Source organism: Caenorhabditis briggsae (assembly GCF_000004555.2).
Source record: "Caenorhabditis briggsae complete genome, chrII, whole genome shotgun sequence".
Lineage (NCBI taxonomy): Eukaryota > Metazoa > Nematoda > Chromadorea > Rhabditida > Rhabditidae > Caenorhabditis > Caenorhabditis briggsae.
The window spans coordinates 2045872-2061224 of NC_013486.2; the positions used below are offsets into that span (position 1 = coordinate 2045872).

General features: G+C 37.9%; 2 protein-coding genes across 2 annotated transcripts in view; one reads left to right on the forward strand and one right to left on the reverse strand.

Annotated features, from left to right (window-relative positions):
• The window catches only part of Cbr-cpna-1, a gene marked incomplete at both ends in the record, with an annotated part of 31275 nt that overhangs the window by 9984 nt on the left and 5938 nt on the right, over nt 1–15353 (forward strand). The gene's annotated exons all lie outside the window — the stretch shown is intronic.
• Nucleotides 891–13791, reverse strand: CBG21974 (the record flags this gene model as incomplete). Its single annotated transcript, XM_045241777.1, has 21 exons — nt 891–1130; nt 1729–2134; nt 2502–2717; nt 2764–3065; nt 3363–3529; nt 3882–4203; nt 4516–4707; nt 4749–4895; nt 5480–5609; nt 5652–5915; nt 6205–6534; nt 6766–7071; nt 7225–7485; nt 7977–8219; nt 8402–8677; nt 9350–10120; nt 10412–10684; nt 11092–11370; nt 11581–11841; nt 12406–12693; nt 13571–13791. 21 exons carry the CDS (start codon nt 13789–13791, stop codon nt 891–893), a joined length of 5895 nt encoding a protein of 1964 aa, XP_045097419.1.

Below are 15353 nucleotides of genomic sequence, written 5' to 3' on the forward strand. Positions count from 1 at the left end.
AATATGAAATTTTTGAGGTCATCCAGTTTCATAAAGTTTCAGTTGAGGTCATTGGATTTAAATTTATCAATTTTTGAGGTAGATGTTAAGGTTGAGATAGAGGTTAAGAAAGAAAATGAGAAAGATGTTGAGGGTGACGTTAAGCTAGAGGTACATATTGAGATAGATGTTGAGGTTAAGACTGAGGTTGAGAATGAGGTTGAGGCCGAGGATGCGGTTGATGTAGAGGTTACGGTATATAGAAATGTTAAGATAGAGGTTAAGAGAGAGACTGAGCTAGATGTTGAGGTAAAGGTGGAGGTTGTTATAGAGGCTAAGATAGAGACTGAGATAGAGGTTGAGGAAGATATTGAGGTTGAGATGAAGGTTAAGAAAGATATTGAGGTTAAGATTGAGACAGAGGTAGAGGAATAATCGGGGTGGATGTTGAGATAGATATTGAGAAAGATGTTAAGGCTGAGGAAGGTATTAAGAAGAAGGTACAGGTTGAGATAGTGACTGAGCTAGATGTTGAGGTAGAGATTGAGGAAGATACTGAGGATTTGGTTAAGGGGTAGGGGTAGATGTTGAGATAGATGTTGAAGTTAAGCTAGAGACTGAGATAGACGTTGAGGAAGATATTGAGGTTAAGGCTGAGGTTGAGATAGATGTTGAGGATAAGATAGATGTTAAGGTTGAGAAAGACAGTGAGGTAGAGGTTAAGCTAGAGACTGAGCTAGATGCTTAGGGAGATGTTGAAATTGAGATAGAGGTTGAATGATTTAGTTGTTACAATTTCATTAACTTCAAAAAGTTTTATTTCAAATTAAAAACCTTAACAACTAAAAAAGCTAGAAAACCCATAACAATGTAAAGCTCAACAAATTTTTTTAAAAACCAAATTTCCAACCTTAACCTTCCTCGCCACTTCTTTCCAATTGTCTCTGCTTCCTCTCCATTTTCTCCTCTCTCGCGCTCCATTTCCTTGATTCATTCACCAATCGCTGTCTTCGATACAAAAATATTAAGAATAGATCGATTCCTTGAGTTCCTAGTAGTATCACAAACACATAGTTCCAGGCACTGCTCCCGGCGACACCGATTAGAATGAATTCTATGCCCTGCAATTGTATTAGGGGTTGGATTAATATCTTATTGGTATCTTAGCAACGTTCCAAGGTTCTAGGAACATTGAGACCCGCGATAGTTCTAACGGTGTAGCTAACCAGCTCTTTTCATTATTTCTCAGCTCCCAATGTACCGAATTTTTTGAAATTTTCAGAATCCCTTTTAATAGAGTTGTTTTACATACATGTCAATTTTCTAGTATCTAGCTCAAGCTAGAACCAAGTTATGAACCTAAACGCTCGTAGCTCATCTTCCAGCTTTCCTAGGAATCTCAAGTTTCCCAGTTTTAGAAAATCAAACGTTTTCTAAAAGTCCACCAAGTTTCATTTTTCTAGAGCCAACGATACGCAAGTTATAGATCCTGACATTTTGAGTTACTCGGTCGTTACTTTAAGCAATTTTCATGTTTTCAAACTCTCCGTTTTTTGTCTTATCAAAGTCAAAAGAACAGGTTGAAAATCATAAAATCGTCATTTAATTGACCTACGTAGTTGGTTTCGCTGATATCAGCGGGGAAAATTGAGTCAACAAGATCGAATCACTATTTTCAGTGTTTTTCTAAACTGAGCTACGCAGAGATCGAGCTTATCACTATCAGCTGAGCTCCCAGTTGAGACTCACCCACGGTAGACCCATTGCAAATTGCATAATAATCAATCCAAGGACTTTTGACCAAAACTCAGCATCATAATGAGACGTCTCCTTATCCCTCAACCCTCGTTTCGCTTGGAAGAACATTTTATAAATGGCAAATGTTGAACAAATGACTCCATTGATAATTGGCAATATCACTGGTACTATCACGGCATAGGCAATGTAATCCGGACGAACCCAACAGAATGCGTCGTTTCGTTCGAAAAATTCTCTTTCGGAAAGTGCTAGAGTTAGGGTTAGAGTGAATGGAATAATGACTCCGATGCTTAACGCAGCTGGTGGGGAAGTCATCACTTTGAAAAATGCACGAAGTTTGGGAGAGAAAAAGTGACAAATCATTCGGATTCCGATCAGCATGCTCATCATGATAGCGCTGAAAAGTTAGGAACTATTTAATGATTTTTTGAGCTACTGGATTGCTGCAACAATCCAGCTGGCTTCAATGAGTCGGTCGGCAAGCGGCCGGCAAGCGGTCGGCAAGCGGCCGGCAAGCGGTCGGCAAGCGGTCGGCAAGCGGTCGGCAAGCGGTCGACAAGGGGTCGACTAGCGGTCGACAAGCGGTCGACAAGCGGTCGACGAGCGGTCGGCAAGCGCTCAACAAACGGTCGACAAGCGGTTGACAAGCGGTCGGCAAGCGTCGGCAAGCTTCGCCAAGCATCCGCAAGCTTAGGCAAGTATCGGCAAGCGATGCCAAGCTACAAGTCTGATTTTACCAACTCAGCTACGCTCTCAACCCTCACCTGATCAATGAAAAATAGGACATTGCCGCAATCACAACACAATACGTTGTAGTTCCATCCTCCTCATTCCCACCGCTAGACTGGTCCATAAAAAACAAGGACAGCACAAAGAACATCAGAAAAATACAGTAGTATGATAAATTGATAATATCTCCACTTGTCTGTGCTTGACCTCGGATATAGCTCAAAATCTTTCGGATAGTGTCAGTTTGAATGCTGGAAACTCTGATTTTGAAAAGTTTCGAAAAAATAGGAGTCATACTAAAACAGTAATCCAATTACAATCAGCAATAGAAGACAGAAGATCGATGCACCATTAACCGAGTAGCCGATTATAATCAATGGCCAACTGCAAACCTGCTCAGCGTCGAGTTGCCCGTAAATCAAAACTGTGAAATCGGTGAGATGCTCACAGGATGCTAATACGATTCCGTTTTCATCACTTTCCATGTTACACTTCTCCTGGAGCGCCCATTCTTGTTTCGACTCGTCGAACCAGGTCACAATTTTTTGTCCGTGAAGGGGTCGGGGGATCTTAATAAGTAATTCTGATTTATTAGATCTCTAGCTTCAAAATGCTCATAGAAGCATGACAATCGGTTGATTTTGAGCCAAGATACAGTGATTTGAAGTTTTGGGAGAGGCGCAGAGAAACGAGAGTGCTCTCGTTGTCTGCGTCTTTTCAAAACTTCAAATGACCATATCTCGGCTCCTAGACGACCTAGAAAATTGGTTTTTTAACTGAAACGAAGAAAACTTTGTATATTTTCTAACTGTGTTAAACTTCGAAAAAGTTACTTTGTTTAACCTGTGGGTCAATACTGAGCACTCAAATATAAGTAGCTCTTGCCTAAAACTCACTTTTCCAGTATTAAATTGAAGTTTTGCCATTGGTGGTCTGCTGACCCCCACAATTTTGGGAAAAGAATGTATCTGGACAGCCCCACTCATCAATGTTGCTGACATTACTGGAACATCGGGTACAGATGGTTGAACGACGCATCTGGATGGTGCTGGGATTTGATTTACTGAAAATTGCGTTATTTTGGCTCGAATATGCCAATTAACAAAATTTTCAGTTTAACAGCCGTACTCTGCGTAAATCATTCTACTTGTTGATATAAATATTGATTCCAAGTTTGAGCTTTCTAGCTCATCCAAGATCCAAGTTGAAAGGTTTCAAATTCTCAGATAACCGCGTGGCTAGACCACCAAGGTTTTCGAAATCGTTGTAACTACGTTCATAGGCCGCCAAATCTTCCCAATTTTTTCCATTACATTTCTGACGTTTCTATCAATATTGGCGCCTAATTTCAAAATTCTAGCTTAATCTATGCCAAAGTTAGAACCCTTCAAACTTCTAACAATCGCATAACTCACCACCTTCTGTCTCATTTGGCTGAATAGCATCTCGTTTCCATCGCTCCCGAAATTCATTACTAGATTCTTTATCACTACTATCATCAGCTTCCTCCGACTTCCTTCCATAACTCCGATAAGCTTGGGGACCTCGAAAGAGTTTTTGCCCTCGAAAAATTGTAAAAAACACATGGGAAATGTCTTGACTATCCTGGCATACTGTACCCAGGGGGACTATAATTGAGTTGTGTTGAGTTGAAGACAACTTGTTGGTGTCGTTGAGCACTGCGAATCCAATATCCCTACCGTAGTCGATTAGCCCGTCGTCAGTATGGTTTTCATTCTGAAATTCTGGTTTTCCAAGATTCTTTGCGTCAAAAACTAAGTTGTTTTTCAGATTTCCCATATGATATTACCCATAGTCTGAAATTTTCAGCATTCTAGCGCAAAGTGTCGTAAAATATGGTTCACGGTTGGTGTTTGCGGACCAAGCACCAGAGCTTACGACACATTGAGCTAGAAGGCTGAAAATTTCTGAATATGGGTGAAATTTTATGAGGATTTCGAATTTCACATTTATTTTGAGCCAAATTTTCTTTGAATAACCTAAAATCCGAAAAAAATTCTACAGCCTAGAAAAAGCTAGGCCACTCACCTGACAGTTCACTTTTTTTGCATTAAATCCTAGATTCTTCCCATCCAAATATTGTATTAATTTGTCCTTGGTATTCATAACCATGGGCTGTAGAACAGCCAAAAGTCGGAATTCTCGAGTTTGCCCTCGTCGAACTTGCTCCTTATGAGCATTCAGACATTGGTCCATGTTTTGAAGAATTTGAATTGCATTCTGGGATAATTAGGAATTAATTAGAGCTAATTATCCCATACCTTTTGAGAAATTCCTGGCAGGTTTGCAGAATTGTGCAAAATTTTTGTGATATCGAAAATTTGGGTGTGATTCAGAGCCATTCCTTGTTTTGAGTAGTGTTCGGTGTCGTTGAGAACCTGGGTCACATTGCTCAGATCTACGCCGCCCTGGAAATTTTGAATTTTTGGATATTTTGAAATTTTGGATTTTTCAGATTTTCAGATATTTTGAGAATTTTCGAAATTTCGGCATTTTTAGAAATTTCAGAAAGTTTGAGTTTTTTTTTTGGTTTTTTTTTATTTTTGGGTTTTTAGGTTCTTCAGATTTCCAGTTTTTGAGATTTTGGATTTTTAGATTTCTGAACACTTCTTAAAATTTTTTTTTGATTTTCACACTTTCGAATTTTCTGGAAGTTTTGAAATGTTCGGATTTTTTAGATTTTCTAGAAATTATTCATTTTTAGATTTTTGAAAATTTAGAAATTTTGAGATTTTTTTAATTTTTTGAATACTGTTGAAAATTCTCGAATTTCGGTTGTTTTGAATTTTTGAGAAATCACAAAAAAATAATTATAATTTCTTAAAATCAAAAAATCCAAAATTTCAAAAATTCTCAAAAAAACTCAGAAACTCAAAAAAATTATGGGAATTTTGAAGTTTGGGGATTTTTGGATTTTCGGGTTTTTGAATTAAAAAATTGTCTAATTCAGAATTTTCAAATTTTTAATTCTCTAAAATTCCAAAACTCTCACATTAGCCAAATCCTGCAAAGAGGGTACTGCAGCTGCTGTAGTTGTGGGTACTGTAGTAGCTTCTGAAGAGGTCCCACCAGTAGTACTAGTCCTCGGTGCATCTCTCCACCAAGTTTGCACTCCAGTTTCACTGAAAAATCGAAAAGATGTTGGATTACTGTAGCTCACTCACCATACTCCCACTTTTGCATTCTTACAATCCATTTCACGACTTCTACAACTACAAATCTCATCAATATATTCTTGTCCATTGATTGATACTGCTTTGGTCATCCTGACACAACTACCGTAGTCCAAAAGTCCATTATCACATCCGAGGACCACAATATTTTTGAATTGAAAATCGAAAAAATCCAAAAATTCAGTTCCCCGGTAGATTGTGACATTTGCAGAGGCTCCTGGGACGACTGACCCCGAGCATTTTTGGTTTTGACATCTGGAAGAGTTTTCGGAATTTTTATTGACTTTTTAGGATGTAAGAAAAGATGTAGGTGCAAAATGAGTGCGAAATTCGGGTTTCCGACAACTTTCTACATCGAAACTGAAATTTTCAGCTTTCTAGTGCAAAGTGTCGTAAAGTATGGTGCATGGTTGGTGTTTGCGGACCACGCACCAGAGCTTACGACACATTGAGCTAAAATGCTGAAAAGTACAGAATAGGGGTAAAATTTCATGATAATTTCGAATTTTGTATTTACTTTGCACCAAACATTTTAAAAACTCACTCTTCACTGCCCATGTAGACCTTGAACCAAGTCTGTGCTCGATTATCAACTTTGATCCAAAAATCGCATTTTTCTAAACTACAATCCATTTCCGAAGAAACCATCATTTGATTTTTTCGATTATTTCTTCCCTCTGTGAGCGAGATTTCAAAGGAGAACTTGTCGCTGGGTACTGTAGTTGTGGCTTCAGTAGTTGTTGTGGGTACTGTAGTTGTTGAGGGTTCGGTAGTTGTAGCTACAGTAGTCGTCGCCTGTGTTGTGGTTACTGTAGTAGTTGGTACCATACTGGTCGAAAAGTCATCCTGCCACCATTGTACCTTGCCCGAAGTGCTGCAAATTAAAAATTTGTAAAACTTCGGATAATTAGAGTTTTAGGAATTTTCAAAATTTCTACGTTTCTGCATGTTTTTGGCTTTTTCAATTTTCAGAAAATTTGGAATTCGGGGATTTTTTCAAATTTCACAAAACTACAAGAACTCAAAGAATCCAAAACTTCATAAAATTGTGAAAAAAAATTCCGAAATTACTAAAATATCCGAAAATTAGAAAAAATCCGCTTACCACTTCCCAACCGGTGTCTGATTATCACATTTTTCTCCACTTTCTTTACAAAGACACACATCATCGAAATATTTGTTAGCTCCCAAAGAAGTTGTCTCGAAAATGTGCAAACATTGATAATTATCCTCCAGACTGATAAAGTCTGGTCCACCATCTCTTCCCATCGCCTCACAACCCATAATAAGGATTTTTGGGGAATTTTCAAATTGAAATTCCATAAAATTTAAATGCTGATTTTGTCGATGAACCGTGATGATTACACTGGGGTCTCCATTAGCAATCGTGCCTTGACAAGGGGCGGGGCAGCTGGAATGCTCAACGATTCATCTATAACTTCTTTCAAAATTAAAGTTTTCCTACCAAACAAAATGTTTTATAGAGCTTTTTAAGTTCTACAAGTTGGTATTATTAAAAAATTTGTATCTTATCTATGAGCAAAGTTATAGACCCTAAACTCACTCCTCTCCATTCCTCAACACCAGATAATAATCGGGATTCTGATTGACTACAGTAACTCCATACTGGCACGCACTCTTTGTACAGTTCATTACTCCTATCACTGTCACGATATTGAAGTTATATGGGTCCGTTGTCAAATCTTCTGAAAGAGACGCTGACACGGTGACGTATTGGTTGGGTGGTGTAGATGGTGCTGAGGACAAAGTGGAAACTGTTGAAGACGTGTGGTCCGGTTGCCACCATAGTGGGGCACCGCTTTTGCTGGAAATCAAAGGATGAGATTAGGTAGGGACGTATCTGGGTAGGCTCGACTAGATGAACTAGTCGACCTAGATGGCGTAGCAAAGCTATCTGGTGTGGCTGAGTAGCTTGTTTATGATTTCAGTGTTTAGCACTTGGTTGTGGTTGCGTAGCTGTTGATTCTAGGTTAGGTTTCGTAGCTGACCTAGCAGAGCTGAGCAGCTTAGTCGTTGACCTAGATGACTAACTGCCGTATTCTACCAAGCTCGCGTAATTGACATAATTGAGAAGCTGAGTAGATGCCGTACCTCAGTAGCTGGCCTCGCCGAGTAGCTCCTCTAGTTGAGGAGCTTATTCAGTGGATCTACATGGCCTAGCTAATCTGTCTGACCTAATTGACCTAGCTGAAGTAGCTAACGAATCTGACGAAGCTGACATTGAATGACCTAGTTAAGTTGCTCATCTACCTGATTTAACTGACCTAACTGCGTAGCTCCCTCAGTAAAACTCACCATTCACTGTCCTCCGATACACTGTTACAATTGGAATCCGCATCCTGACAACTACACATCTCATCGTTTCCATTTTTAGCCTTCAAACATTTCCCAGACTCTAGCAATCCATTGGTGCATCCCAAGATCGTCACATTTTTGAACTTCAAATCGAACAAATCCATATTCTGATTTTCACCCTTGTACACATAGAATCTACAGATATCGGTGTAGTAGAACGATCCATGACATGACGGGTAGCAGCTGAAAAATAAGGGAAAGTTAAGGTCTAAAGTTTGAGCTCAATTATCTCGGTTTGCATAGAAGATTTCAAGAGTGAGCAAATTACAAAAATGTTAAGCAATTCATGGCAAACATTTTTGTAGTTGAGCACTTTTTGATATCTCTAATAGCAACCGAGATTGATTGACTTCAAAGTTCCCTACTTTTGATCATCCAAAGAAACTGAAAAATAATCTTCGGCATTGTTGTCAACTTCAATGTCATAGGTACAAGATTCGTCTCGGCATCGTAAAGTGGTTTGAATCGAAATTTGTTGATTATCTGGACCATGATTTTCGGAAAGTTTAATGATGACTGTGGTGGTGTAGGCAGATTGAGAAGTAGAAGGTGATGATGGTGATGACGTGGCAAGTGATGTGGTCGAAGCTTCAGTAGATAATTCATTGGGAGGTTTCCACCATTCTGGTGTTCCAGATAGGCTGAAAACAAAATACGAGGTTTGGTGGGGGTGTAGAGGAGTAGCTGATCTAGCCAAGTAGCCGCGTAGCTGAGTAGCTGAGGGGATCACTAAAGCGTCAAGGCTGATTCCGGGGCCCTAGTTCTCTGAATTAAGATCATGTAAGTTTTTTGTGACCGCGTAGCTGTTGCCAGTATATGGATTACCAGCTAACTGCTTGCCGCGTCTCTGGCGCTTCAATCAGCTGACTGGTGGGCCTTCGGCGCGATTTGATCTAGTTTTTTACTGGTCCATTTAAATTTGGAGACCATCTTGATTTTGGTATTCAGAAGTTAGTTCCGAAATTTTAGACACATATCTGGGAAAAAAATTGAGTGTACTAGTTAGGACGTTAGGAATGGCTGGAGCTTTATTTGATAAGAGCATTTGAGCTTTTTGTGACCGCGTAAGTATTTACAGTTATGAGCTATCTCAGGACCCGGTAGAGCAAACTTATTCAAATTTGGAGAAAATGCTCATAATGGTATAGAGCAGCTGATTTTTAAATTTCAGAAAGCTAGGAAAAAATTAAGACAAGTTAGACCGCAGACCTTTTCTGATTACGGTACTTAAAGTGTCCTCACAATAAATCTCATCATATGTTAGTTGGAACCAATTAGTGACCGCGTAGCTCAGCTAACTACACAAGACTCACCACGAACTATACTCTTGAACACTTCCGCAATCATAAGATGTATCCTGACAGCTGCACATCTCATCATCTCCATTCTTCGCCTTTAAGCATTTTCCGGGTTCCAACCATCCATCGGTACAATTCAAAACGACAACTTCCTTAAATCTCAAATCAAACAAATCCATAACTCCGCTTCCGTCGGCTTTACGCAGATAAATGTGGATCGATTGAGTTTGAAAAAGTGTCCCTGAACAAGGGTGTGTCGTACAATCTGCATTATCTTGATAGATCCGAAAATAATCCTTGTTAATTTTGTTTACAGTAATCTTGAAGGTGCATGAAGAATCCGGGCATTCTAGCGTTGTTTCAATGGAAACTCGCTGGGTTCCAGCGGTGACAGTTTCATTGAGTCCGATGAAAAATGTTGTAGACCAGGTTCCTGAAGACGTTGTTGTTGGTGACGTGGAAGATGAGATATCATAAATTTTTCCGGATTTCCACCAGATAGGATCACCGTCCGAGCAAAATCCTGACTCCACCCCTTGATCACATTTCAGCTCGCTACTCTGACAAACACAGAAAATATCATCCTTCTGAAATTTGTCATCAAAATACTGCGAACTTCTGCATCCACCATAATCCAACATTCCATAGGTACACCCTAATACTCTGACATTTGGTGTGTCTTGAAATTCCAAGTCGAATAGATTCAAATATTCGGAGACTCGAGCTAGATGGACTGGAATACTATGATACTTGGAGAATTTCGAAGCGCAGTGAGAGCCGGGGCATCTGGAAGTTTATAGTTTTTAGAATTCATATATCTCAGAAACGAATAGGAAATAGTTTTCTACAAAGAAAATGTAGGAAACCGAATTTTATAAATTTCAGTCCAAGTTTCAATTTTCTAGCTCAAGCCATGATATACCCTGTTAAAGTTTCGAAGGCTAGAGACGCAGACAACGAGACAGTCTAACTCTCTGCGTCTCTCAAGAAAACTTAAAATCGCTGTATCTCGATTTCTAGGAGCGCTAAAAAGCTGAGGAATTCGAATTTAGATTTTTCCAGAATTTCAAAACTCACTCCTCTCCATTAACATAGATCGTGTAATAATTCTGCGCATACTCCAAAATTCGCACAGAATAATCACAGTCGATAGCCGAGCATGTCATATTCACAACAAGTGTGACGTTTTTATCATAATCCGGACTTCCATTGTAGGTGAATTCGGATAAAAAGAATTTGAGGTCAAAAATATTGGGATCCTGGAGCGGAAAAGTTGTAGTGGCAATCGAGCTGCTAGTTGGATATGTTGAGTCGGGTGCATCTGTCCACCAGGTTAGGGTTCCACCTATACTGAAAATCGGATATCATTACTAATAACATTCACCGAATTCTGTATGTATGTAGCGTGCCTTTTCCCCCATTCAAAATTAACCGATTGAGCTGAAACCTGACAGATAGGTCAGAAGTGTGTCTTAGTTGATGCCCAAACTTTTCCTTTTTCGAAATTTTGATTTTTAAGTCTTCTGGAGACGGTCCTTGATTTCATCACAGTAAAACGTGGTGGGCAGAGAGGGCGAGGAAACCCCACAGACGTAGGCCAGGAGGTTAAACCCCGAAGCAGCGTAAGCCGACTGGTTATACATAGATTTGGAGATTTCGACCGCGTAGCTCTCTCGCAGCTTATAAAAATCAATTCCCATTTTAGTAGATCAAAAATTTCAATTTTGAAGCAAGCTACATAGTCAAAGCCAACTCACCACACAGCAATTTGCGTCAGATCATCACAACCCATCTTAGCGCCTTGACAGCTACACACGACATCGTTATAGTATTGACTGTCGAAGTACGCATACCCAAGACTTCTCTGACACGTGTCATGTAAAATTAGGCCAGATCCACAGCCGAGTACAGTGATCTCCGGATAACCGTTAGTATATTGATAGGCCAGAATTTCCAGGTTCTGATTTTTTCGTTGGAGAACCACTGGAGCACGATGACCCTTGAGGAAGGATCCAAAGCAAGTTGGACTGGTGCATCTGAAAGATTTCTTCTTGGAGAGACGCAGGGAAGGGATAGTGTCTAGCTGTCTGCGTCTCTTCCTGAGCTTATAACTCGAGAACCATAAGACCTATCAAAAAGTTGTCCAATAGCAACTTGTAGGAAATCAAATTTTTTACAGTTTCATAGTTGACAACTTTTTTCTAGCTCCAATCATTTTTGAGATATTCTCTCCGTAATAAACGTACTTATTATCTCCAACTTTGTAGTCATAATACCCTGGCCCATAATTGGTTACGGTAGTTTTATACTGGCAAACTCCCTCGGTGCAGTTTAAAAACGCTGAGACTATAATATCCTTATGGTCATTAATACCAGCACTTGTGAGAGACTCTTGAAGGGTTACTGTAACGTTATCGATGATTGTGGAGATGATAACAGGCGGTCCTGGGTTTACTGTAGTTGAAATTTTGTTGTAGTCGTGCCACCAGGAGATTTGGCCGATTTTGCTGAAGTCGAAAGGTTAAGAAGGATTATTTTATTAAAATCGAAAATAATGACAAAAGCACGCTCTCCCACAGAACAATTCCGAACTGCAAAATAATTTTTGATCTACAGAAAAAAAGTTTGGCGCGATCACAATTGCAGGTCTAAAACCAAAATTTCAGAATTTTTTATCTGATTTTGTGGAGTTCCAAGATGATTCAAATGATTCTTTAAAAAATAATTAGTGGTTATAGATTCATCTATGGTCCTTTTCCGGAAGAAAAAATGTCAAAAATGGTTGAAAGTTTTTTACAGAAAAAATCTATCTCCTTTTTCAGTTTTTGACATTTCTAGGAGTTCGATAGCTCAAAAAAACCGCAATTATTTTCTCTACATTTTCTATGGATGAATTTTGAATTCGTCTGATAAAACTTTTTTTATAATTCAAAAACCTCATGAAATTGCACAAAATCGCATTTTTGCGTTGTTTTTTGATTATAAAAACGGCTTCTAGATGAGCTAGAAACACGAGACTTTGACCGGCAAACCTCGGATTTTAAGCAGATTTCAAAAAAATTTCCACCTACCAATATCCATTATTTGTCTTATCATCGCAATAAGGCTGTGGAGCATCAGTTCCACAAATGCAAACGTCATCCGAATATTGCTCAGCTTCCATTGGCAACATTACATTTTGGCTGACTTTTGTACACATTTTATCATTAAAAAGTCCCATTTCACAACCCAAAACCACCACATTTGGCTGGTTGACGAATTCGAAGTCGAACATTTTTATGTAAAGATTTTCAGTTTTGAAAACGGTCACATTTACGGTGTTCCGTTTGTAGAAGGTATCTCCGCATTGACTGGGACATCTGAAAATTTGAAAAAATTAGTAATCCCATAAATAATTCAAAAATTCAGAAATTCAGAAATTCAGAAATTCGGGTATTCAAAAATTTTTAGAAATTCAGAAATTCAGAAATTCAGAAATTCAGAAATTCAGAAATTCAGAAATTCAGAGATTCAGAAATTCAGAAATTCAGAAATTCAGAAATTTAGAAATTCAGAAATTCAGAAACTCAGAAATTCAGAAATTCAGAAATTCAGAAATTCAGAAATTCAGAAGTTCAGAAATTCAGAAATTCAGAAATTCAGAAATTCAGAAATTCAGAAATTCAGAAATTCAGAAAATTCGGAAATTTAAAAATTCGAAAAGTCTGATATTCTGAAATTTGTTCAAAATTGTGTTTAAAAAATTTTTTTTTTCCAAATTTTCGAATCTTTTTTCTCACCAAAATTTTTTGTATATTTTTGTTTTTGCAAACATACACAATTTCCAATCAAAAAGCTTGTACAAACATACAAAAAATGTGTGTTTTCACTGTCTGGGTCTCTAATTTTAGGTTTTCTAAATTATCTGAAATTCGATCTTTGAAATGTTTTCGAATTCTGAATTCATCAAAAATAAAGAATGGATCCAAAAATATATATTCCTGAAATTTCCAAATTCTGAATTTCTGAATTTCCGAACTTCTCAATTTCTCAATTTCTCAATTTCTCCATTTCTCAATTTTCTGAATTTTCGGGAATTTCTGATTTTCTGAATTTCTGAATTTCTAAATTTCTGAATTTCTCAATTTCTAAATTTCTCAATTTCTGAATACCCGAATTTCTGAATTTCTGAATTTCGGATTTTCTGAATTTCGGAATTTCTGAATTTTAGGAAATTTACAACATCAAAAAACTCACTCCTTATCATTGACCAAAATTTTCAAAAATCCAAAATTTTCAAAAGTGATCCTATAGGTACAGTCATCATTTCCACAAGTCATATCCACCAAAAACTCCACAAACTTCTCGATGTTCGTAACATCATTCGTCTCTTTCAGTGTCAATGTGAATTTATAAGCATTAGAATTCACAAAATCCGTTAATAAAAGCAGCAAAAAAAAACATAGAATTCCCCTCATTCGCCAGAAACTTCTAGAAGATTCTAGATAAATATTTAGAGGGTTTTGAAGGCGGCTGAAAAGCTGAAAATGAGGTGTTTAAGACGAAATAAGCCGAGATGAGAGGGGGGACAAAATGATGGTATTTTTAGTGATAAGGAGAAGAGGAGGGTGTTGCATAAAAGATAATGATAAGAGAGAAACAAAAAAAAAGTTTTTCATTCTTTTGATACAGTTCCGCAAGGTCCAGGGAAAAGACATGAGTCATGTATAAACATAGCCATATTGAGATTAGATTTTACGTCACAAAAAAGTACAACAACTATGCAAAAATATCAAAAAGAAGAATCAAAGTTTCGAAAAAGTGAGCATTCTAGCTCATCCAGGAGCCGAGTTACAGTATCTTGAAATTTCAAAGAGACGCAGAAAGTTAGAGAATCTCTTCGTCTGCGCCTCTAACCTCAAAAATTTTAATGGACTTATCTCGGCTTCTAAAAGAGCTAGAGCATTTAGTCTTTCTGGTTTTAATACATGTTAAAATCTTCATTTTTTAAAGCTTAATTTTGGTCAAAAAAGCAACTTTCTAGCGTTACTAGAAGCCGAGATACAGCCAGTTGAAGCTTTGAAGAGACGCAGACAGGTAGAGCGTCTCGTCGTCAGCGGCTCTTTCCAGAAAACTTTCAAGGGACAAACCTCAGTTTTTAGAAAAGCGAAAGAGTTGGAAATTGGATTGAAATGTGTGGAACTTTTGGAAAAAATTTTAAAAAGCAAATTTGAAAATGCCTTGGTGTTCCTGTTCTAGCCAATCTTACATGTTCTCAACTTCATTTTGGTCCAAAAACCAACTTTCTAGCGTTCCTAGAAGCCGAGATACAGCCATATGAAGTTTGAAGAGACGCAGACAGTTAGAGAGTCTCGTTGTCTGCGTCTCTAGCCTCCTCAACTTCAAAGTGCTGTATCTCGGTTCCTAGTTGAGGTAGAGCATCAAAAATTAGATAGAAATGTGTGAAATTTTTGGGAAAATTATTTCTTACAGCACACTATTGATAATTTATTGTATACTTTTTGTGATTATCGCTTCAAATTGGACAAACTTTAGTTCATCAACATTAAAGAAGCAAGTCAATCTCCAAAAGTAGGCTACACCTCTGAAAAAAATGTCAAAAATCCTAAATACTCGTACAAAAATCTTTCTTCTACACTGTCTAGAATCCAAGATATGACCCTCTAAAGTTTCCTAGTTAGAGACACATACAACGAGTCACTCTAACTGTCTGCGTCTCTCAAAAACTTCAAATTGTTGTATCTTGGCTTCTAGGAGCGCTAGAAATTAGGTTTTCAGTCCAAAATGAAGTTTAATATCTAATTAAGTACAGAAACTGCCAAAATTTTCGAAAAAATTCTAGCATTTTCGCTGAAAAATTTTTAGCAGTTTAACCTTTTTGAAAAGCCATTCCATGATTCACACCAAATATTTATATATGACATCAATCATGTTGTCCCCTCATTTTTTTTTCTGTAAACCACAGGGTGTGGAAAAAAATTATCAACAGAAAAGGAATGATAAAAATTTTGACCTTATT